Below are 23,752 nucleotides of genomic sequence, written 5' to 3'. Positions count from 1 at the left end.
TCCAGCCCTCTCATCCTCCGTTGTCCCCTTCTTCTCCTGCCCCCAATCCCTCCCAGCATCAGGGTCTTTTCCAATGAGTCAACTCTTCGCATGAGGTGGCCAAAGTACTGGAGCTTTAGCCTCAGCATCAGTCCCTCCAATGAACAACCAGGACTGATCTTTAGGATGGACTGGGTGGATTTCCTTGCAGTCCAAGAGACTCTCAAGAGTCTTCTCCAACACCACAGTTCAAAAGCATCAATTCTTCGGTGCTCAGCTTTCTTCACAGTCCAACTCTCACATTCATACGTGACCACTGGAAAAACCATAGCCTTGACTAGATGGACCTGAAGTAGGTTAGGAGGAGAGAATGTACCTAGAATTGTGATGATGGTTTTGCAGGTTTCTCCGCTTGTCCTAGTTAGTTACCCTGTTCTGTGTGTGCTCTTTCACTCACTCACCACCTGCATCTTGAGAGCACGTACTGTGTGGACCTAGTTTTCCAGTCAGAGTACTCAGCTAATGGCATCAGTATTGTTTTCACAGTGAGCTCACTGGTTCTTTTGTTTGCAGAGAATCATTTTCAACTTACAGAAGCTCTTCAGATCTGACCATCCCCTTCATTTTATTTTCTCTTTGAGAAACACCCTATGTTTTCACTACTGAGATATTTTCCTATTTTCAGTGCCCCTCATTGTTGAGTCACTGGCTGACCCTATAAGCTTGCTCAATGGAAGGTCTTATCATTGGCTGCTCCATCTTAATGGATCATATTAGATGAAACACATCATTGTGAGGTATTATGTTTAACCAAAATACTTAATTTCACTGCCTCAGGAGCAGAATGGCCTTGTGAAAAGCGTCTGGACTTTTGTTTGTGGACAACCTTGGGTTTGGATACTGATGCCACAGCTGAGTGTTTTTGGATGTTTTACCTAAATGTTCTCATCCTAAATATCCTCTGTGTGCTAAAGGTGGTAATTATACCACTTTGTTGGTGCTGTAAGGACTAGAGGGAGGTGGGTAAAGCATGGAGCATAGAGCATGACACAATACAAATGCTTAGCAGATCCAACTATTTAAAAACATAACTTTTCGCTTGCTTTTCTCCTCCCACCAGAAGGATACATTCAATTGCAGAGAATTTAGAAAATCTAGTTAATTCAGATGAATTAGAGAAAAATCACACAGTCTTAAGATCCAGAATAACCAAGTGGTCCCATATGACCACAGAGCTTTTCAGTATCTGTCTCTGTGTCTCTTTCATTTTCTCTCTTCTCCTCTCTCCCCTGCACATTAGGGTCAGTCACATACAGTTGCTGACGTGAGGTCATTTATAACCTAAATTAATGACAGTTTCACTTTCACTTTTCACTTTCATGCATTGGAGAAGGATATGGCAACCCACTCCAGTGTTCTTGCCTGGAGAATCCCAGGGATGGAGGAGCCTGGCGGGCTGCCGTCCATGGGGTCGCACAGAGTCGGACACGACTGAAGCGACTTAGCTTTTAGCTTTTCATGTAGTTGATTCTAGTCTGTTGCTAAAGTTGAATCATGTGATACATATTTTTAGTCTACTTTTTACAGTTATGATATTTACAAACATTTCAAGTTCACTGGGACTTCACTTGTGGCTCAGCTGGTGAAGAATCCACCTGCAATGTGGAGACTTGGGTTTGATCCCTGGGTTGTGAAGATCCCCTGGAGAAGGGAAAGGCTACCCACTCCAGTATTTTGGCACGGGGAATTCCATGGACTGTATAATCCATGGGGTCTCAAAGAGTCAGACACAACTGAGCAATTTTCACTTTCACTTTTCAAGTTCACTAAGTATTCTTCTACAATATCACTTTCAATTGATGCATGGTATTCCATTGCATGATTATACCAATTTTTTTTTTTACCAGTCTTCTATTTCTAGAAAATTAGGTTGTTTCTAATTTTGTTGTTATTATAAAAACATCCTTATAGCTTTGGAGAGGGTAGAATATTGTGGTTTGGAAAACAGACAAGAGATCTGTTCTTCACTCCTTTTAACCTGTATGACTTTAAGCATATCAGCTGTTATCAGTTTTTTCAATAAAATAAGGGTGACTGTAGTCCCTGCTTCATAGGGACACTGTGGTCGTTCATCTGTCTCAGGTGCTTTCAACAGTATCGGTGGCACAATTTGTAAACATTATTAATGGTTAACTATTGTGAATTGATGTTGTCTTTATATACTTATGTTTGTTTCCTTTGGAAAAATCCACAAAGATGAATTTATGAGTCAGGGGCTTCTGATACACTTTCCCAGGCTAATCTCTAAACTGGATATAGTATCTGAACTCCCACAGTACTGCACAGAGTGCTGGTGTTCCCGGAAAGGGAGTTATTATCATCCTCCCTGTGAGGATCAAGCTCATTGTCATTATTATACTACTTCATGACTCAGGGGCACAGTTTTTCACAGCTTAATATCTCTGACTCATTGGAAAAGACCCTGATACTGGGAAAGATTGAAGGCAAAAGGAGCAGAGGATGAGATGTTTAGATAGCATCACCAACTCAATGGACATGAACTTGAGCAAACTCCGGGAAATAGTGAAGGATAGGGAAGCCTGGTGTGTTGCGGTCCATGGGATCACAAAGAGCCAGACACGACTTCGCAACTGAACAACAACAGCAACATCTCCGAATCAGAATGTTTCTCATTATCATTGTCAGCATGGTGACTGCCAGGACATGGTTGTATGAAACCTTCTGCTGACATTTGATAAGATGTAGAAGGAGAAGGAAATGGCAACCCACTCCAGTGTTCTTGCCTGGAGAATCCCAGGGACGGGGAGCCTCATGGGCTGCCGTCTATGGGGTCGCACAGAGTCGGACACGACTGAAGTGACTTAGCAGCAGCAGCAGAAGGGTATCTATGTGTCTTAAGATCTGTGAAATTCAGTTTGAGAGATATGAAAAAAGGCAAACATATATAAAAACTGTGATCTAAAGTGCAGAGTTAGTGTCATGGAAAATACACAATGCCTTTTTCAGAGAGCATCTCAGATTGGGTCTGTAGAATGTACCTGAAGCTCAGAGGTTCTGGACTGAGTGGCAGGCTGGGGAGGACTGATGGAGAGGACATGTCTAATATCTCTTCCTCTCTGCTTATTTCTGTTCTTCATTTTGTTATGCACACAGCTAAGAAAGATGATGAGGGCCATGATGTAATAGTGTAGAACCCCAAGAGAGCATTCATGATTGTCTTTTCAAAACCTTTTGGCTGTTGCATGTATCATTCTTTCTGAATGTAAAACTGCCTGCAGCCTCCCTCTTGCAGTTCCTCCTTTTTCTACATACAAATCCTTCGCACTTTACCTATATATGATTCACTATGCCATTAGGTCTCATCTTACACATCATTTTATTACGGAAGCCTTTCCCTATTCACCAACACTAGTTAATGTCATCCTTGCATTTTCCATTGTACCCAGTCCATATGCTTACCTTACCGCTTATCACAGGGTATTTATGCTCTTGCCTACTAACTTGACACCTTGTCATTAAACTGTAAGCTTGTAGAAACATGAGCTTTATTATTCTTATTTGAAGTCAAGGTCTAGTACCATGCCTGGCAGAAGGCATGTACTTAAAAGATACAGCTTGAATCAATTTCAGTCCCTAGCCCATGAGTCTACCTCTGGTCATTAGAAATTACAGCCATAACGGCCCAGGGGTAATTCCATTCTCTTCAGTGCTCTACTAGTTGTCCTTAAGGGTTTGTAGCATGGACTGTACACTTCTGATATTGCATAGTAGTTTAAAATTCCTTTTATTTCCTTTTATTTGTTTAACTTATTATGAGAGCTTCTTAGAGTAAGCTGTCTGTACTGAGACCCTCGGTAAGCTGTCTCCTGAAATACCTGCATGAATCTGGGCACATGGCATCTGACAGCCTGTTCCTAGCTGTTAGCACAATAAGAGCTGAAACCAGGAGCTGTAAAGGAAGCATCACCCCCTTCTTTAATTGGAAACGAAATTTTGTTCATTTACCTTTTCCTGTTAGGCTATTCAAGCTATTTCCGTGTTAACTACATTGTTTTTTTAAAAAAATGTATTTTATTGAAGTATAATTGATTTACAATGTTGTGTTAATTTCTGATGTACAGCACAGTGGTTCAGTTATACATATATTTTTAAAAAGGTTGTCAGTGGGAGAAACCAACCTAGTCCCTTGTTCTTGAGGAGTGAAACATTTGCCCCTTGAAATTTGTGTGAAATGTTAACTAAAAGATGCCAGATAATTTGAGTTCACCCTCTTCAAACTGTCTTTCCAAATGCAGTAGTTGAATTCAGGATAATTGTCCAAGCTTGGCACTAAACATAAGGAACAAATTCTGCCTCTTGTCGGGACACTCAACATACTCTTGTGTATGTAGTAATCAGGGAAGAAAGCTGGCTTTTGTGCGATAAACTGTGTAACTCACTGGGGTACATTTAACAGTGAATGTACTGAAGCAGTTAAATCTGACAAATGAAAAAAGGAAGTCGCAGTGACGCCTACATTCAAGCCAGGCTTCTGTATCTTACTTACTCTACTTCCTGTCTGTTTTTCTGTAGACTTCTGTCTGTGGATTTTCCTCCCAACGGAGTCCATATTGGTGCCTCGTATTCACATTGTGAGGCATATGTATCAATGGCTTTTTTAGGGAAATACAACCCCGAGGGGAGAAGCTGTCACTTCAAAGCATGCCACAACGCTTAGACACAGCCAGAAAATTAACCATGTCGGCACGATAATATTTCTTTAATGCTTTAACCCTTTCTTTGATGCTGATGTGTGTGTGTGCTCAGTCGTGTCTGACTCTTTGCGACCCCGACTGTAGCCCGCCAGCCTCCTCTGTCCATGGGATTTTCCAGCAAGATTACTGGAGTGGGTTGCCATTTCCTTCTCCAGGGGATCTTCCCAACCCAGGGATTGAACTCATGTCTCTTGACTACTGTGTTACATGGGTGGATGGATTGATGCTGATAGTCATCAATTTCTGCTATAAACTTGTTTCTGCCACAAGGAGATATCTTAAGAGTTTTGTTTTTGTCTGATCATAATAGAACTGATATCTGCCTGACTGCTGTGCTGGAAGAGAAGCTGTTGAAGGGGGTGGGCAAATAAATGAATTATGAGGAGAAGAGAGACCAGTTCTGTCCCCTCAGTACTTGGCTTCTTCCTACCACTCACCTCTTATTGTAAAATATACTCTATAAAATGTATATGCTCCAGCCCACCTTAATCCAGTTTCACAGTGAGGGGAAAGGACTCTAACCCTTCATGAGTTGTTATTTTGTTTGTTTGTTTTAATTCTTTTAACATGATCATGATATCCTTATCAAGGTAGATTTATTAGCTACATTGTTTTCTTGTGTCAATTAATTAATTCTCCATTATACATAAGGAAAAATGGATCTTTAATTTAATATGAAGTTCCCAGAAGTTGAAAGGAATATGGACATTTTGGAGAGGATTCAGCAGAGAAAATGTGTGAAATTGAATAAACCTTTAAAAAATACATCAAAGTATTGAAGTTGTAGTATTTAGTATATATTTGGGCTATACTGGCATCAAGGATGTATTTACATTTAAGGAGTAAAATCATTTATAATATAGAGAACAATGCTATACTAGATTGACTATACTGTGAAAAAGATGTGGGGGAACGGGAGGATCAAATTATAGAATAATGGCTTTGACTTACATAGAATGAAGATTTTCCTTACTCTTAGGACTGATGAACCAGGGCCTAGTTACAAAGGACTTGTTTACTTTGGGGGACCTTCAGAACAAGATAGATTCCTTTCCAACTGAGATAGCTTGGAGGATTTCAAGAAACACACCATGTAATTTTTTAAAGAATGGATCTTAGATTGAAAGAATTAAAACTGAAAGAAAAAGGAGTGTTGTCCATATCCACAGGCAATAAAAAAAAACTATTCATATGAGTAATAGTTAGGCTGAAATCTCATCTTGGAACCATCACCTTATCTTATTTTGTGAAAGAAGATTGTTCTTAGGTAATTGCTTTCTTGATCTGCTTTAGGTTCAATAATTCTTTCTCATTGCTTTTATTTAATTGTGTTAAATTATGTTTATTAAAGTACTAATAAGACTAAAGCCATACTTATTAGAAACAGAATTATTCATTTAAATTTCTTGATATTATGAAATGAAAGGTAGGTTCTAATACTGGGAGATGAATCCTGCAAGTCTAAAAAGTTGTTTTCTGTGTGCCTAGTTTTGTTTTTTTCAATAGTTTATTCTGTATCTGACATTACAAAATTTTTATGAAATGAAATTTTGTTTTATCATAAAGGCAATTTATCCTAGGAACTCTAGGCAGGGTACTTCCTCCCCAGTGATTTTTATAGCATCTAATTAATAAATGGATGACTGACTAGGCAACGCATGTTAAGAGTAGACTTTGCTTATTGTCACCCTTGATAAATTTTAGAATGTTTGCGACTGAAGTTTTTTTCTTCTCTGCTTTTTCCTGCTCGTTGACTTGAATCAAAGCCAGTATTCCTTTCCTTGGGAAATGCACCTTAAAGTTTTTTAAATGCTTTTTTATTGCCTTTATCTTTCCTGGTTTTATCTATCTCTTATCTGTTTATTTGCTGTCCACTTTCAAGTTCCGGCTTGTTATATTTTTAAAATAAGTCAATGACTTAAACATTTTAGTCAGTTTTTTTTTTTTTTTTTTTTCCTGCCTTTTCTGGTTACCTCCCAATCACACATATTTTGACTGATTTATCGTGAAAGCACATCAATTTCCTTTTCAGGAGCTCGGCCCAGGCCCATAGCTAGCAGGATCAGCCCACTCCACAGTGGACTGCATGTGGGTCATTTCTTTATCCCTCTGGTCACTGCGTGAGTCGCTAAGCCGCTGACTGCCATGCTTCTTGCCCGGTTTCCTGTCTCTTGTCAGCTCCTTCCTGCCCCTTCTTCATGCTGTAGGCAGCTGATCTTACTAGAAGGCAAATCTCCATTGATCCTCAGTGCTTAAAATCCTTTATTACCAATCCTCTGTCAACTAGATACAATCCAAACTTCTTGATGTGTATAAAACCCTTGCATAAGCTGACCATTCCCACCTGCCTAGTCAGCCTCCTCTTTGCCCACAACTGCTCACACCCTCCCCTAGCCAGTGACTCTGCCCACATCACACACAACACTCCAGGTGTAGGGAGCAGACTGAGCACAGGCCTCAAGCGATGCTTGAGTAATGGAGTGATAGAAAGTGGTCCAGTGCTGAGCACCAGTGAAATATTGCCATAGGTGTGTACCCAAGCCCTGCTGCTCAGTGGAGAAATGGTGATGAAGGGGTCATCCAGCCACTCTCTCCAAGGGGAGAGGAAAGCTGGTACTGAAGAGCTTGCCATTATCCACACCCACACTCTGATGCCCTCCACTGTTTCTTTCCCCAACCTCAGCCTGCGACGGTGATCACTGGGGACCTCACTGCAGCAGCCGGTGCCAGTGCAAAAATGGGGCACTGTGCAACCCCATCACAGGGGCTTGCCACTGCGCTGCGGGCTTCCGGGGCTGGCGCTGTGAGGAGCGCTGTGAGCAGGGCACCTACGGTAATGATTGTCACCAGAGATGCCAGTGCCAGAATGGAGCAACCTGCGATCATGTCACGGGGGAGTGCCGCTGCCCACCTGGATACACTGGAGCCTTGTAAGTGATCGCCACTGGGCAGCAGAGCCTGCCCACCCTCTCTGTTCCTGCTGCCGCCAGCCTCATATTCCTGTACTTCTGTCTCTCTGGCTGCCTAAGGAGTTACTGAGGGGACAGGACTCCAGGCAGTGATGGCCGCTAGGTGCTCCTGCTGTTTGTTGAGCATTAGAGCCCAGTCAGGGTCTTAGAACCAGCTTCCATGCCTTCCTTTGGCAGAGCAGAGATAGAGGGCCTGGATGTTGTGTTGAATATCAATATTTGGGGTTGCTGGGGCAGATTTGGGTTCCACTTTGACACTCCCTCAATTGCATTCATTTCACACTTTGATAACTCCCTCGATTGCATTCATTTTACACTTTTGGCTATTAACGGTCCATGTCGTTCTGCTCTGTGTGGCAGTTAATAAGATGGATAAAAGAGGATGAGTTCAGTGCCTTAGAGAAGGAAATAGATGTTAGAAATAGTTTATGCTCAAAGGTCAGCTGGGTTATTTAATGCTCATAGATATGTATGTGTTGTTTTGTGAATATAAAAGGACTTGTACCTCGTGTAGTATATGTGCACATGGTTTAATTCTTTCTGGAAAACATAGAAGCAAGTACTTAATCTCTACTGTGTTGTGCTTAGTTGCTCAGTTGTGTCCGACTCTTGGTGACACCATGAACTGTAGCCCACCAGGCTCCTCTGTCTATGGGGATTCTCCAGGCAAGAATACTAGAGTGGGTTATCATGACCTCCTCCAGGGAATCTTCCCAACCCAGGGATGGAACCCAGGCCTCCTGCATTGGAGGCAGATTCTTTACTGTCTGAGCCACCAGGGAATCTCAAGAATACTGGAGTGGGTAGCCTATACCTTCTCCTGGGGATCTTCCCAACCCAGAAATTGAACTGAGGTCTCCTGCACTGCAGGTGGATTCTTTACCAGCTGAGCGCCCAGGGAAGCCCTTGTCTCTACTACTTTCTTTATTTTGTGGGAAGGGCATTCTTGGTTTGCTTGTATTAGCAAACAGACTAAGAGGCAGAATTTGCCCAAAAAAGTGAGATTAAAAAAAATCTTGTTCCCTTACTGAGAAAATTTTTACACCTGTAAATCACAGAACTAAAACTTGAAAAAATGTGGCTCATGAGGTAGCTGTTTCCTGCTGACAGTTAAGGCTGTAAAGTAAAGCTAAAGAAAAAACTGAATTAGCCAAGAAAGCCCTGATTTTCAGAAAATGGATGAGCATCTCAGACTATTTAATTGTTAATGTTGCTTTTATGGGTTTTTATCAAGGTCCTAGTTGAATAAGGCTTTGAGAAATTTGGAGCAATTTTATAGGAGAGTAAAAAAGACAAAGGCTTAAAGTAGGAGGTATATTCATATAATATGGAGGAGGTTCATCATTTTGCAGAAGAGAATGCTAAAAATTGAGTACAAGGAATATGTACTAATTAGGTGATGTGAAGATGTTTCATTCTTCTTTGAGATTAGAACAAACACACCAAGTACGCTCCCAGTGTAACCCATGGGCTTTTTGAGAGTTGCATGGATAGTCCCTGTAACTAAGAGTGTGTGGCCAGTGAGAGTCATCTCTCTGATAGGACAGATTCTCCTCAAATCGAAATGGTTTCAGTAGAAAATATCCCCCCAAAAGGGAAGGAGTAGGTGACCCCTTGACCCTTCCAGTCAATATGATTGGTGCTCTTGTTGTTAATGAAACGAACAATATTGAACAGAGGAGCTTGTCTATTTTAGGGTCCTGGGTGCTGCTGTGTTTGTGAACCTAAGGGTTGTAGGTTGGGATAAACTATGGTGTCCTTTGTCACATGTTAATCCCTCAGCTGTGAGGATCTTTGTCCCCCTGGCAAGCATGGACCACAGTGTGAGCAGAGATGCCCCTGCCAGAACGGAGGCGTATGTCATCACGTCACTGGAGAGTGCTCCTGTCCTCCTGGTTGGCTGGTAAGCATCCCTCCCCACCCGCCAAAGCCCCCTGTTTCAGGATACCCGAGTGAAAATGCATGGGGAGAACTTTAATAAAAAGAATGTCATATCCATGGACAAAAATTTCAAAATTGGAAATATCTGACCATTTCAAAGCAGGAATTTTTTAGTCCAGAGAAGGCAGAAGGTGATTAAATCCTGAACTTGAAGTTTACTGAGGGTTCTCATGGAAAAGTTAGTAGGCCATCTGTCCTGCATCTCCCTTCAGGATATAAAAGGGAAATATCTCGCCTTTCACATGACAGCAAAATCTGTTAAACACTGTAAGTATTCAAATAAGCATTTTCATAATTATGTTCTATGGATCATTATTATTCTTTGGGAACATTATTCTCAACAGGTTAAGTATTGTGTGAAAAAGTTATTTGGTCTTTGAATCTGGAGACTTATTGAGGTCAGTCAAGTTTTCCAAGTATTGAAGAACTCGGAGCCTTTAGTGTAATGATCTGTACCTTACTACACTTCCCAAATTTTAACTATGATACTCTTTCTTTGTGTAGTATCTCACAGGCTTAATCTTACGTGGAATACACAATGTCAAAGCTGGTTTACTAGGTAGATTAAAATCAGGCAATAATATTGGCTCATGTTTCTCTGAGTTGGTTTCTGTAAAAGTCTGCTTGAAGACAGGAGAGTGAATGACCAATGTCTGTTTCCTTCGTTAACATACAGAAAACAAAACAGCAGTTTACTTCATGACTACCTTCCATCTCCATGAGCTGTAGTGAAGTTGCTCTTGCAGGGGTACAAGTGATGTAATTACCAGATTCAATAACAATTCCTCCATCTTCATTCTACTTCATTCCTCCAAAGCTTTTGACTCTGTTGCTCATCTACCTCCCTTTCCTAATCTCTTTCTCCACTTCTCCCCTTCTCCTACCTCTCTTATTAAAGATCTCTTTTCCTAATCCCTCTTTTTTTATATACCATTTTATTTCCTGTGTTTCATGCCAGTCTTTCTCTTTTCTCACAATACATCTTTCCTGGAAATCTCATTAAGATCCATTGCTTTAACAATCATCAGCTGATTTTTCTCAGCCTTGACCTTCTCTGACCTGAACACAGATGTGTATTTGTCACTGTGCTGTTAGACTCTCCACCCTAGTTTCACCTAAAGACATGTGTCACTATCTGCCTGAACTATGCCTAGGCTGGAGCCTTAGGAGGCAGACATGGGATTGCCCTTTCTGTAGGAATAGAGCAAAGAAGACTTGTAGTCCACTTCCAGTCAGAATCATGGGAAGTAAGATTGGGTTCAAGATGGTAAGACCACTGGGAGAAGTGAAAAAGAAATGTAAGACCGAAGGCAAGAATTGGAAATAATAAGCAGACAAGACAAGGAAGCAGAGCCTGGAGAAACTCCATGGAGCAATAGAGTCAGTGCAAGGGGGCCTTTTATTGAGTGCCTGATGGTGAGGCAAATAGAGAAGCTATTGAAGAACTACTGACCTGGAAGCAGGCCTGTCAAAGTCAGTGTTCATAGAACCAAATTTGTCATACACCTAAACCTTTCTTAAGGTGATTCTCTTTTTACTTTTTTTTTTTTTTTTGTCTTCATGCAAACCAACACTTGTCTCTTAGTTGCCCAAAGTAGAAATGCTGAAATATCTTTGATTCCTTCTCTTCTTTTATTTCTTATAGTCAGCCTTTTGCAAACACTGGTCATTACTTAGTTCTTGGCAAGGGATGGATTTTGCTGAAGTAGCAGAGTGTCCAGGGAGCTCCATGTTCTTTGGATGAGGAGCCATAGAAAAATTACTTGCAGAATTTTTGTGTAGACATTGTCTGTAGAGTTGCCTCATCTTGAGGTTTAAGCCTTCTTCTTCTTCTGGGTTGGAGTGGTCATGAGGTAGGATGCTGGTGACCATGAGTTTGGACCGTGAGTCCCAGGAGGTGGACATATGGCCCTCTCCATCACCCAAGCAGAGCCTCCTGTATACTCTGCACCCCTACCCTGATGGATGTTTCTTACTGAATGTTTCAGGTTATTTTTCTCTAAGTGCAGCTGAGCTTCCAAGTTACACTTCTCTTTGCAGCATTTTATTTGGGCAGTAATCCTAAGTGCTTTTCATAGGTGGCTATGTATTCCTATTCCACATACACAAGTATATATTTCAACTAATAATGTCCTGTGTGCATACCAAGTCACTTCATTCGTATCGGGCTCTCTGCTACTGTATAGACTGTGGCCCACCAGGCTCCTCTCTCCATGGTTCTCCAGGCATGAATACTTGAGTGGGTTGCCCTGCCCTCCTCCAGGGGATCTTTCAGACCCAGGGGTCAAACCCATGTATCCTGTATCTCCTGCATTGGCAGGAGGGTTCTTTCTTTCTTTTTTTTTTTGTTTTTGGCAGGCAGCTTCTTTAGCACTAGAGCCACCTGGGAAGTCCAATAATATTCTACTTAAAGCTATTGACTCACATTAATCTTTCTTTGCAAACAGTATTTCAACAGCATCTCTAAAGCTTATGTGGGACCATTACAAAATGTAAGTAGTTCCTGAGAGAGTGAGAATTTTCACCAGAACCCTGGCTTACCATGGATTGACCCTTGGCATATTTATTTCATCTAGTCATGTTAATATGTTGTGCTAGAATGAGGGGTTAGAGCTATTTTTATATATGTCTCCCTCATCATATTGTGAGCTAATTAAAGGTTGTGACTTTATCTTTGATTCTCAGAGCTTAGCACGATGCCTGGCACATAGATGATTCTCACTTAAGCACTGATTTGAATCATCTCTCAAAGGCTTTTTCAGTTCCAAGATTCTGGAAGAACTTTTCTCATTGGTAGATAGCTAGAAACCACCAGAGGAGACTTAATTAGCACACCAACTGCCTTTGTGGGTAGCCAGAAGTTAGAGGAAATGCATTTTCTTATGCTATCCAGAATAAACATTTACAAAACCATCTGGTGTTCGCCAGCCTCCAATTTCAGAGTGCCCACAGTCTGTCTTTTTTTATAGAGAAGGAGGACAAAGCAACAGCTTCCAACAGTTAAAAACATTGTAAAAATCCCTGTTATTTGGGGTTATTTTGTTTGATGTAATAGTAACTCCAATACATGATAAACTACAAAGCCAAGTTATGTAGCCAAAGGAAGTAGAAAATAGTAGAGTATTCCATTGACTTATTGGTAAAGTATCTTATGCTTCTCTACATAGGGCTGGAATAAATATGACAATATCTGACAAGACAGACAGCCTCTAGGGTGAGAAGATGTGTCCAAGTTACTCTCTTGATTCCTCTCCCAGGAAATTAGTTTTCCTATTGATCTTGGCCCAGCAATGTTTGTTGAACCTGCTGAAAAGTAAAAGTGTCTTTTCTTCCAAAATAAAATGTCTAGAATTGTTTCTGTTGAAGTATTTCTTAGGCAATGTTAATGTTAATTCAGATACACAAAATGTCCATCCTTTTTCTAATGCTTGCTTATAAGAAATATAACCAACGATAAGGTGTATTTTCTCTAGAACATATGGTAAAGTATTTGAATATTCCATTTGGGCCAGATGTTATCATTTATGTAATGGATGCTCAATAAGTGCTGTTCACTTACTGTACATGTAAGACACAGGAAGAACACTTAGGAGGATTTCTAAATTCCTTAGGTTCCCATAATCATTTGAGGTGACTGTATTTTTTTTTTTTTAACATAGGTATCTCTTATGATTACTATGCTGCCACCTATGCATGTATCTTGAGATTTAGGCTTACTAAGAAAATAAGTCAATTTAGAATTTCTAACATCTTTGAGGTGATAAACAGTTTATGTGTTCTAAAATCTCCTTTGTCTAATCTTTGCGCAGCCCCGTTCCCATACCCTGCCTTTCCTCTCTTTTCTCCCTTCTCTCTCTCTTTGACCCTTCCCCGACTGGAGGCCCATCTAATTTTCCAAGTCTCTTTGAATGCAGGGCACAGTGTGTGGTCAGCCTTGCCCCGAGGGTCGCTTTGGAAAGAACTGTTCGCAAGAATGTCAGTGCCATAATGGAGGGACCTGCGATGCTGCCACAGGCCAATGTCACTGCAGTCCCGGCTACACAGGGGAAAGGTAAGGGCAGCCGTGTGCCTCTCTGACTATTGCATGGAAGCGAAGCTGGGAAGGTCCAGGGAGCACATTTATGACCATTTGTCTGTGACTATTCTATAATCTTCCCAGAAGCATCTCTAAGGTATCAGTGTATTTGACAGATTCCTTCCCAACTCAGTGCATAGCAACTGGACCGCTGACAACAATGGTGAATTGAAGATGCAGAGAAAGCATTTTTTTTTTAAATGAGAAAATATCAGAAACCCATGATGGATCAGTTCTACACAGTTAAGTGATTAGGGCAGCCACTTCAAACCCCAACACTTCTAACATTTTAAAGATTTCTGGATAGATTTTTTATCTTTAAAAAATATGTCAGGCATAAAGTTACCTTCCTATGACACTGTGTACTCTTAAGAATATGTGTCGTTTCACTGTGTGGTGGTGATAGGAGTAAGATCCGGTGGGACTTACAGGTCTCTCCTGATGCTTGTGTGGGGTGTGGTTTTATATCCACAGCTTGTCCGTTTTGTGTGTTAGGTGGTAAAGTGTTACCCAGAGTGCTTTGTTCAGCCTACAGCTTCTAATTTGCTCTTTAATCCATTGTATCCTGAAAGATTTGATAACCAAGCTTGTTAGCTGTGCCTGTAAAATTAGAGAAAGAGGCTTGAGAGGCAGAAAAGTATACAAACAAAGAATTTGAAACCTCTGTCCTTGGAAATATGCTCATCTATAATGTTCAAACAATAATTGTACTTTCTTCTAGGGTTGTTGTTAAGAATTAAATGAGTACATTAACGCTTTTAGAACAGTGCTAAATCTTCCAAATATTAGCTATTATTGTAGTTGAGTGATTCTATGAACTGTATAAATACTAGTGATTATTAACTTGAATGATATCTAGAAACTGTATAAATATTAGCTATCATTATTTTTTATATCTGTGAATTAAAAATTCCTTTAACCTTCCTCTCTAATTTTTTTATTTCTAAAATTCTGGTCTATGACTTTTGATAAGTTACTGTAGGGTGTTTTCCCCCTCCAATTTAGGCTTCACACTTTCTTAGGAAATTTATTTATAAGTATTTTATAGTTTTTGAAGAATCCCATTTAAGTTTTAATTGGATATTTCTGGATAAAGAAAGTCTTGCCTTTGAATATTTATTTTTTATTTAGTCACTCTACCAAACTTCTTATTTAATTCTCATGTTATTTTTAGCAAACCCTAAGGTTATTTTATTATCTACAGATAAAGATAAATTAGTCTCTTCTTTTCAGTGTTTGTAATGTGTCATTTACTTGAGTGATTGCATTAATTTAAACTTATAAATAGTACAGTGGAATAGTGAAAGTTGCTCAGTGGTGTCTGACTCTTTGCGACCACATGGACTATACAGTCCATGGAATTCTCCAGGCCAGAATACCGGAGTGGGTAGCCTTTCCCTTCTCCAAGGGATCTTCCCAACCCAGGGATCTAACCCAGGTCCTTTGTATTGCAGGCAGATTCTTTACCAGCTGAGCCACAAGGGAAGCCCAAGAATACTGAAGTGGGTAGCCTATCCCTTCTCCAGCAGATCTTCCTGACCCAGAAATCAAACCAGGGTCTCCTGCATTGCAGGTGGATTCTTTACCAACTGAGCTATGAGGGAAGCCCAAACTTCTAAATGAATGTTGACAAATATAGATAAAAGTGGGAATTCCTATCTTCTTCCTAATTTTATTGAAAATGGCTCCAGTATAGTTTCCTGTTTGTTACTGGTTTCTAGTAGATGATCTTTTTCATCTTTGAGTAGTTTTTTAAAAATCCCTGTTTTTGTTAGAAACTTTTTAAGTAATATCTGTTTAGTTTCATTAATACAATTGTGTATTTTCCTTAATTTTTGATGTTATGAATTACTGGCACCTTTAGCACATGGTTTCTATAACATGTAATTGGGGTACTCAGAAAGTTTTTGTGCCCTGCTTCCTGGTTTATGATTGTATTTTGGAAAATGAGGTTGTTAGATGAATTCTGGATCCATGTTGTATTAAAGTCTTAATATAAAAAGATGAATCAGGGCAAGAGAGGCATGGGACCAAGCAGAACCCTAAGTAATAACTCTGTGTAATATTTTTGGACACTAAAAATTTAAATATAATAGTTTTCTTGCCCTGTCTGGATTTGTCTCAAATTCAAGGAACATAAAATCAGCAAACATACAGGCAGGCTTATACTCATTTAGAACACAGGAAAAGGGGATAATAGTTAATTTTCAGGTGAAGTTTTGATTTGAGGCCAGGCAGGCAAAGAGCCAGAGTAAGAGAGGAAAGTGAAGAAGGAACTTGCTTCTTAACTTGTTTTTATAACAGTTGTGGTTTTTTTTTTGATGAACTGATGACATGACTCCTGTTTCCAATTCTTCTCTGATACACGGAAACACACATACTCACAACACAATGACATCAAGCACATTTGTCAGCGTGAAAGAAACAGTGGTTATGCAACCATTTGTGGCAGGAGGTGTGGGGAAAGCAGTCCGAGGGCCAAGGGTCCTTGCCCTTTCCCCTGTTTTGAGAAGTCAGCGAAACATGACCCCTGAGGTCAGGCCAGAGGGGAGCAGGTACCACCACAGGCAGCTGGCCCAGAGTGCGCCCCGGATGTGGGGATGGCTCTCCCAGCCAGAGAGGACGCAGAACAAACGAAACAGGCACCTCGTAGGCAGACAGAGCAGCTCGTGGGCTGCCCACATAATAGGCTGTAGGGTTTGTGGGATGGTTTCAGAGGACGGTGTGGTGAGGAAGGGTCATGTGGCACAGCCGAGTATGATGGCTCTCAGATCCTCACAGCACTCCTTCTGAAGGGGCTGAAAGAGTGTTCTTAATGCTGATGGGTTGTCGTGGCATCACTGCACTGGGGCTTTTGATGGCCTAGCGTGGGTCCATGTACATGATTGTTGCCTCTTACGTGTTAGCTGGGTGGAGAGGTCTGTGGATCAGTCATGCACACTGTTAAAGGAAAGCCCCAGAATGTTATGCTATGCTGTGCTCTGAACCACCCTCACAGTGAAGAAGAATGTGGGCCAAGGGAGGGGAAGTCCAGAGTTATAGACAGGAATTGGGGGGATGCAGAATTGGTCTTCAACAGAGGCAGTCTTTTCTGCTTCCAGTATGGAGGAAAAGCTGACTCTTTCCCAGTGTTCTTTATATAAATATTTTCCCAAGAGCAGCGGTTTCAGGGGTTTGAAAGGCAGGCAGCTGATCTATTGATCCCAGTCTGATGAGGAATGTGATTCTTTCACAGTAAATCATGGTTTGGCCCAATTATTCTGGTCATTCTGGAAGGTCATACGTAAAAGGACAAAGGAGAAAATGGGACGTGGCACCCCTTCCATGCTAACGCACTTTCTTTTCTATAAGTTCACAGTGAGATGCAATAAGATAATCAAAATGATAGTCAAACAAGTCTGTGACCCTCATTGGTTTGGGCATTAGTGTCATGTCTTACCAGATTATCACAGCTTAATGTGTGTCCGTTTTTCCAAACTCCAGGGTATTATTTCAAAAAATCTAAAAAAAAGTAAAATAAAATAGGAACTTCATATTTTCATATTTCTACTGTGGCCAGTATTTATTGCTGTATTTTTATCTTCCTCTCTGCCATCTCTTAAGAAAGAAAGTATTTCCTCTTTTAGTGACTTCTAAGATTACTTTTCTTATTCCACATGGGGCCACAAAAGCAACACTGAGGGCATAAAACTTGTTGGGAAATGATGCTTCTTTCAGAAAAATGAGCCCAAAAGGGAGGTAAGATTGCTTGACAAAGACTTTTAATCCAGCCAATGAGAAGGGTGTGATCTACTTCACCACTGGGTTTATTCTCAAGATGGAAAAGGTCTACTTCTAGAAAGATATCCTACCACTTTGGTGTGGTAGGTGGCAACTAACAGGATTCCTCTTACAAGCGCAACGCTGATGGAAAAGAAGCAGGATGGTGAACCAAGCTTTACTGACTACTTTCGTAAGAAAAATTCGAATGGCTTTTTGCCGTTTAAAACACAAACTTAGTAGTGTGTTTAATTATAGGTTAGAAAGGTAAATCTGGGTCATGCCCAGCTATTATGGATTTTGTTTGCTCAGAGAGAAGGAAGTCTCTGCCAAGATAGGATAGAATAGTCACACGCTCCCCTGTCTTTGGTGGCAGACGTTTTCCCGTGCTTCCCATTACTCTCCTGTTCCCCATTTTTAGAGCTGTGCTTTTCCCCAAGTTAAAATCCTGGAGTCCAGAATGTAGCATTTGGGTTTCTTTTAGTAATATGATTTACCTTAAGCATAACTTTTTCTTTTTTTCTGGTATTGCCTTGCAAGGACAGATAGGTTGCCAAACCGTCTTGCCAACCTTTGGCGGAGCCATGAAGAGGCCCGATGATTGACCGACAGCATTTCTTCCTCTAAAGTTTACATTTTGGGGAGTAAACGAAGTGACTTGGCTTAGTAAAGCTGCTTAGAAGTTAAAAATAGAGTGCCTTTAAAAAACACTCTGGTCTAAAAATAGGTATACTCCTGTGTAACTTTGCAACACACATCTGATTTTATGCTAAATGAACTTAGTTCAATTACTCCAGAACTCTAATGCATTGTTGAGTGAGTGATTTGAAGACTTTGCCTATTGAAAAAAAGTCTACAGTCTGTGAAACCAAATTTGCAAGAGTCCCTTTTCCCTAAATATGTCAGAGCCAGAGTTAACCAGAAAAATATCAAAGAGTTCTCAAGATTTATCCTCTGCTCTAAACTAGAATCCTATCCAGCCCTGGTATTGTTAGTCCCCACACCCTATCATTAAAAATATGCAAAGCCTTGTGGAAAATGTTTGCTTTTCAGCCCCTTTCCTGTTGCTTTGAAGTCTGCTTGGATTCATTATCGTGCACTTGCTGCTTGCCTTGTACCCATCTGAAAAAATGCAGTGCTGACCTACATTTTTGACTCTGGGTCTGGCATGACTTGAGAGCCACATGGGAAGTGGCTGCTGAGACTCACAAAGAGTACTCTGCTTGTGGCAGCACTCTGGCTAAGCAAGACTCCGGCTGCCTTTCCCTTGGCAGAAAGCACTCCTTCTGCTGCAGAAAATCCTATCAAGTCACCTTGCCTGGTCAGAAAGAAAAAGCTGGCCCAATAGCAGGGCATACGCTCCATGGAGCCATGAGGATTTTCTCTTCTTGAGTCCCTCCAGCAACTCGGCTTCCCACCCGATCTGACTTACCCACAGCATATCCTCATGCCACAATCTAAGGCCATTTTTTAAAAGAAAATAAGGTGGATTTTTGAGATATGATTTTTTTTTCCCTTGCTGTTTGGTAGCCCTTCTTCCCAAAAGGACAAAACCCCACTTAATAAAAATGTTGTGTTCGGGGAACTCACAGTCTCTCTACCGCCTCCTGGCAGGAGTTCCCCAGGTTGAAATTGAGGACACCTGATTTCAACAGCTCAGATTTTCCCAAAGTCCTCCCAAAGGAGGACTTTCTTTGTCAAGTTGCAAAACTTTCTGAATAAGGAGCCGTTATTGCCATTCAGCTTTGAAAAGATAGACACGTGGCTGAGGTTAAAAATTAACATCAACATAAAAGCCAAGAGAATTAACATTTTGTTTCGAATTTGCTCCAAAGTTTTCACTTTGAAATGGGGAAAGCATGTATTTTATTTAAGAATAGTTAATTTACAATGTTGTGTTAGTTTCAAGTGAACAACAAAGTGATGCAGTTATACATACATATTCTTTTTCAGATTCTTTTCCATTTTAGGTTATTAAAAGATACTGAGTATAGTTCCCCATGCTGTATATAGTAGGTCCTGTTGTTTACATATATTGACTATAGTAGTGTGTATCTGTTAACACCAAACTCCTAATTTATCTCCCTCTACCCACGACCCACTTTGGTAACCATAAGTTTGTTTTTTGTGTGTATGAGTCAGTTCCTGTTTTGTAAATAAATTCATTTATGTCATTTGTTTAGATTCCATATGTAGGTGGTATTATATGATGTTTGTCTTTCTCTGACTTACTTTACTCAACATGATAATATCCAGGTCCATCCATGTTTGCTGCAAATGGCATTATTTCATTTTTTGAGAGAGAGCATATGTTTTAATTCTCTAATAATGGGCTGGGGCTCACACTTGGGCAATTCATTTTCTCTCTTTCCTGTTATCTACTAAAGGGCTATGTATACCTTTAGCAAGGACTAGGTATAAAACATGCTTCCCATCCCAAATTCATATTTTGTTTTTGATTTTACTATTTCTTTAAACAGGTTATATGACTGTTACCATTATAATTTTTCTTAATGCTTTTCATATCTGTGATGGGACAATCACTAAGTAAATATGAAATCCAAAAAGGATCTAAGTGTGTTATACAACAAAATGTGTTTATTTTCACAAGGCACTGACTAATCTTACACTCCCATCTCCTGCATGACAGGTGCCAGGATGAGTGTCCCGTTGGCACCTACGGAGTTCACTGTGCGGAGACCTGCCAGTGTGTCAATGGAGGAAAGTGTTACCATGTGAGTGGCTCATGCCTCTGCGAAGCAGGTTTTTCTGGTGACCGCTGTGAAGCACGCCTGTGTCCAGAAGGACTCTATGGCATCAGATGTGACAAGCGGTGTCCCTGCCATGTGGACAACACTCTCAGGTGAGGGTCAGCTGCCCCTGGAGTGATGTGTTCTGTTAAAGTTTTCACTACAGGATCCCTGATGATTCAGATGGTAAAGAATCCACCTGCAATGCAAGAGACTCAGGTTCGATCCTTGGGTTAGGATGATCTCCTGGAGGAGGAAATGGCAACCCACTCCAATATTCTTGCCTGGAGAATTTCATGGACAGAGCAGCCTATCAGGCTACAGTCCATGGGGTCACAAACAGTCGGACACGACTGAGTGACTAACACACACTATCCACTATTTAGAAGGAGGGATCGGCAGAGATATTCCCATCCTGAGACGCTTCCTGCCTCTGGATCATCCTGGGCAGGAACCACTCAGTATATGGAAGACTTTTATACCCAGTGGTCCAAGTCAAAAGTGCTGAAGTTGTTATGGCTGTGCATATGAAATCCTATTCTCTGTTAATGACCACTGGAAAAAATTAAACTTGCTGAGGTTAGTACAATGTTTCCCTAAGAGAGGGATTCTGTGACATTCCCTTAGCAGCCAAGACGCAATGAGAGACATAGGTTAAGCCCAGTTGGGTATGTATAACCATCACAGAATGATTCTCATGGCGGCCTCTTTACTCAAAGTCTGTATAGGCAGGAAGTGTGGAAGTTTTGAGAAAGTGCTTCACTTGTGGTTGTCACATGTGAGATGTGTGTTCAGAACTGATTACTTGAACACAGAACTCACAGGGGTCTTTTAAAGGCGCAAAAATCTCTTGAAGAACTTAAGAACAGGAAACCAAAATCCCACCCACTTTACTGTACTTTGTCTGCCCCTGAAAATGTCTTTCCAACCATTTCTTCCTCTGCCTCCCCCAAGGACCAGATACACATCACTTAGAATTCTGGGCCTCGCTTACATACTGCTGGAAAAGTTGAGTTTGACTATAATGTGGTACATTATATAGCAGTTCGGATGATACCAGGATTACTTTTATTTGCATTCAGCACAACTGTTACTTCATTTATGCTTCTGAAAGATAACTTGTGGTCACATTAAATCTCAAATGCACTAAAGTTAAAAGTAAATAGAAGGCTGTGGTTGGTCTCTTCTTTAAACCATTGTTGGGAGCAAAAAAAAAAAAAAAGACTTTGCAGTGTGTACATGCACTGAAATACATTTTAGTGGGCATATTAAAGAAGTGCATTCTTAATGTGTCTCCAGCAGTTAGCAAGCTTCTTTAGTCAATTTCTGGCCTTCTTCATTGGGAAATATCACCATCTTTACAGGACAGGTTAAATAAACATTTGGGAGAGTAAAAATGAATAGTCTCTACAGGATTTTGGTTGTTTTTCAACTCTCCAGCATTGAATTTTGGCTGCCTTTCCTGCAATGTAAGGTTTGTCCCAACGAAAGGTAATTCTCATTAGAAATAGCTAAGGATTTTTTAATGCCAGTGTGCTCTTTCATTGAATGTAGATACAGTCTGAAATCAAATAGATTAATAAACCTATACAAAGGATCTCTGCTTTGAGAAGAATTGGAGAAGCAGAGGAAATGTTGATTTTGCGGAAATTAGTTATCATAATAGTAGATGCAGGGTACAAGTTGACAGTTATTTGATTGATGTCAATACTGTATAATTTTGACATAGGTCATGTGTACCTAAACACATATGCTTTAACAAAGAAGTAAATGAACTTATTTGTTAGGTACATAGATCAAAATAACACTAAAATCTGTCTGATAATATAACAGATAATCAGAAGATCAAAGACCGTTAGCCTATGAAGTGCTTCCCTAAATAATAAAAGCTATTTTAAAAGATTAACTTGTACAAATTCCTATTAAAACCAATTGACAATTGATTATATGACTCTTGTCTTCTTGAATTCATAGTTGGAGCCACCCTTCTACTCTTAAATCTAGGACTTCTATGTAAAATTCCTGAAAACACAAAGTTCCTTTGAACCAAAAGGCATAGTATCTTTGTATTAATTCAAAGTTTAGTCTACCATTTAGTCAGACAAGAGTGTAGCTTGCTATTGCATAATACATGATGTCTATCCTAAAATCCTTTGTTATAATTAATGAGATAACTAATGAAATGAGAACTATTAATTTATAGTATCTTTAGGTAAATTTTGAGTTCTATGAATGTTCACATATTGACATATATGGAAGCCATATATTTGAGTAAGGGTTTGTATCAGTTAGTTTTGCTGTATAAAACATCAACAACAAAAAAGCCTATCCCAAACTTAGGGATTTAAAACAACATTTATTTATTAGCTGATGATTTCTTGCTTGACTCCTTGGGTTGGGCTCAGCTTGGTGGTTCTTCTGGTGGTCTGTGTGTATTCAGTTGGCAGATCAACTAGAGGCTGGAATTCCTGTGTTGCTCACATGTCTAGCATTTGGCTGAGTGATGGGAGTGACTGAGCCATATGTCCCCAGTAATCTAGCACATTAGCCTGAGCTTCTGTACATGGTAACTGGCTTCTCAACAACTGTAAGAGACAGGGCAAGCCCCAACATGCAAATGCTTTTCAAACCTTTGGTTATACCACATTTGCTAATGTCTCTCCAGACAGAGAAGGCATCATAACCAAGTCCAGCTTCCTTATACTCTACCTCTTAGGGGGTGGAGTTACAATGCATCTGTAACCATTTTTATTTTTCAAGCTATCATAAGGTTGAAATGAATTTAAATATATTTATAAGTGATGTTAGTATTTTGAATTACAGTACTATTATAGAGCCTAAGGGCATTCTCTGTGACCAGGAATTCTTAAAACTGACTTTTGTAGTGGAAATAATTTTGAATAGGAAAACAAAATTCAAGATTCACTGAGATTCCACATGAGATATGTATATTAGCTCTTGTTAATAAGAACATTTAATAGCTGTGGGCAATCAGGATGTGCATACTTGCAAATGCCACCTAATTGTCATATATTTGAGCATTAATAATATCTAAGGAAATGAATACAAGGAAGTTCAGTGACTCTTTCTATTTTTGCCAACATTATATTGGATACCTGTAATAATTGAACTGTTAAGTTGAAAAATTTACTAGAATGTTTTAATCTAGTTATATATATAAATGTATAAAATGGTAGGTATTCCTATCTGTGTATAATCCAATTTCCATATTACACAAAGCAATCTGTTGTTTAGAAAGAAATCAGGTAGGAGGATATTGCCCTTCCACCTCCACTCTGCTCCTCTAACAACGACACGTAAATCTCATTACCAATTAAGCTGCCTGCATGAGAGCCCATCAAATGCCTCCAAAGTGCTCTAGTTTCCTACATGTAATTACAAATTGCAGAATACTAATTTTGGTGTCAATCAATCTGAGAACCAGTGTGCTGCACTAATACTCACCGGGGGGCATTGAATATCAATTTCTCTGTCTGCCTCTAG

General features: G+C 40.1%; 1 protein-coding gene across 3 annotated transcripts in view; it reads left to right on the top strand.

The window, feature by feature from the left end:
* Window positions 1-23,752, top strand: part of MEGF10 (multiple EGF like domains 10) — a 269,210-nt gene that overhangs the window by 200,047 nt on the left and 45,411 nt on the right. For all 3 annotated transcript variants that reach the window (XM_070793223.1, XM_019964614.2, XM_019964615.2), the window contains 4 exons: window positions 7,438-7,684; window positions 9,506-9,626; window positions 13,579-13,715; window positions 20,149-20,361. In XM_070793223.1, the coding sequence (XP_070649324.1) occupies window positions 7,438-7,684; window positions 9,506-9,626; window positions 13,579-13,715; window positions 20,149-20,361 (718 nt within the window). The remainder of the gene's footprint in view (window positions 1-7,437; window positions 7,685-9,505; window positions 9,627-13,578; window positions 13,716-20,148; window positions 20,362-23,752) is intronic.

Source organism: Bos indicus, chromosome 7 (assembly GCF_029378745.1).
Source record: "Bos indicus isolate NIAB-ARS_2022 breed Sahiwal x Tharparkar chromosome 7, NIAB-ARS_B.indTharparkar_mat_pri_1.0, whole genome shotgun sequence".
NCBI lineage: Eukaryota > Metazoa > Chordata > Mammalia > Artiodactyla > Bovidae > Bos > Bos indicus.
The sequence above is the reverse complement of the archived record's forward strand: the minus strand, read 5'-3'. Positions and strand labels throughout refer to the sequence as shown.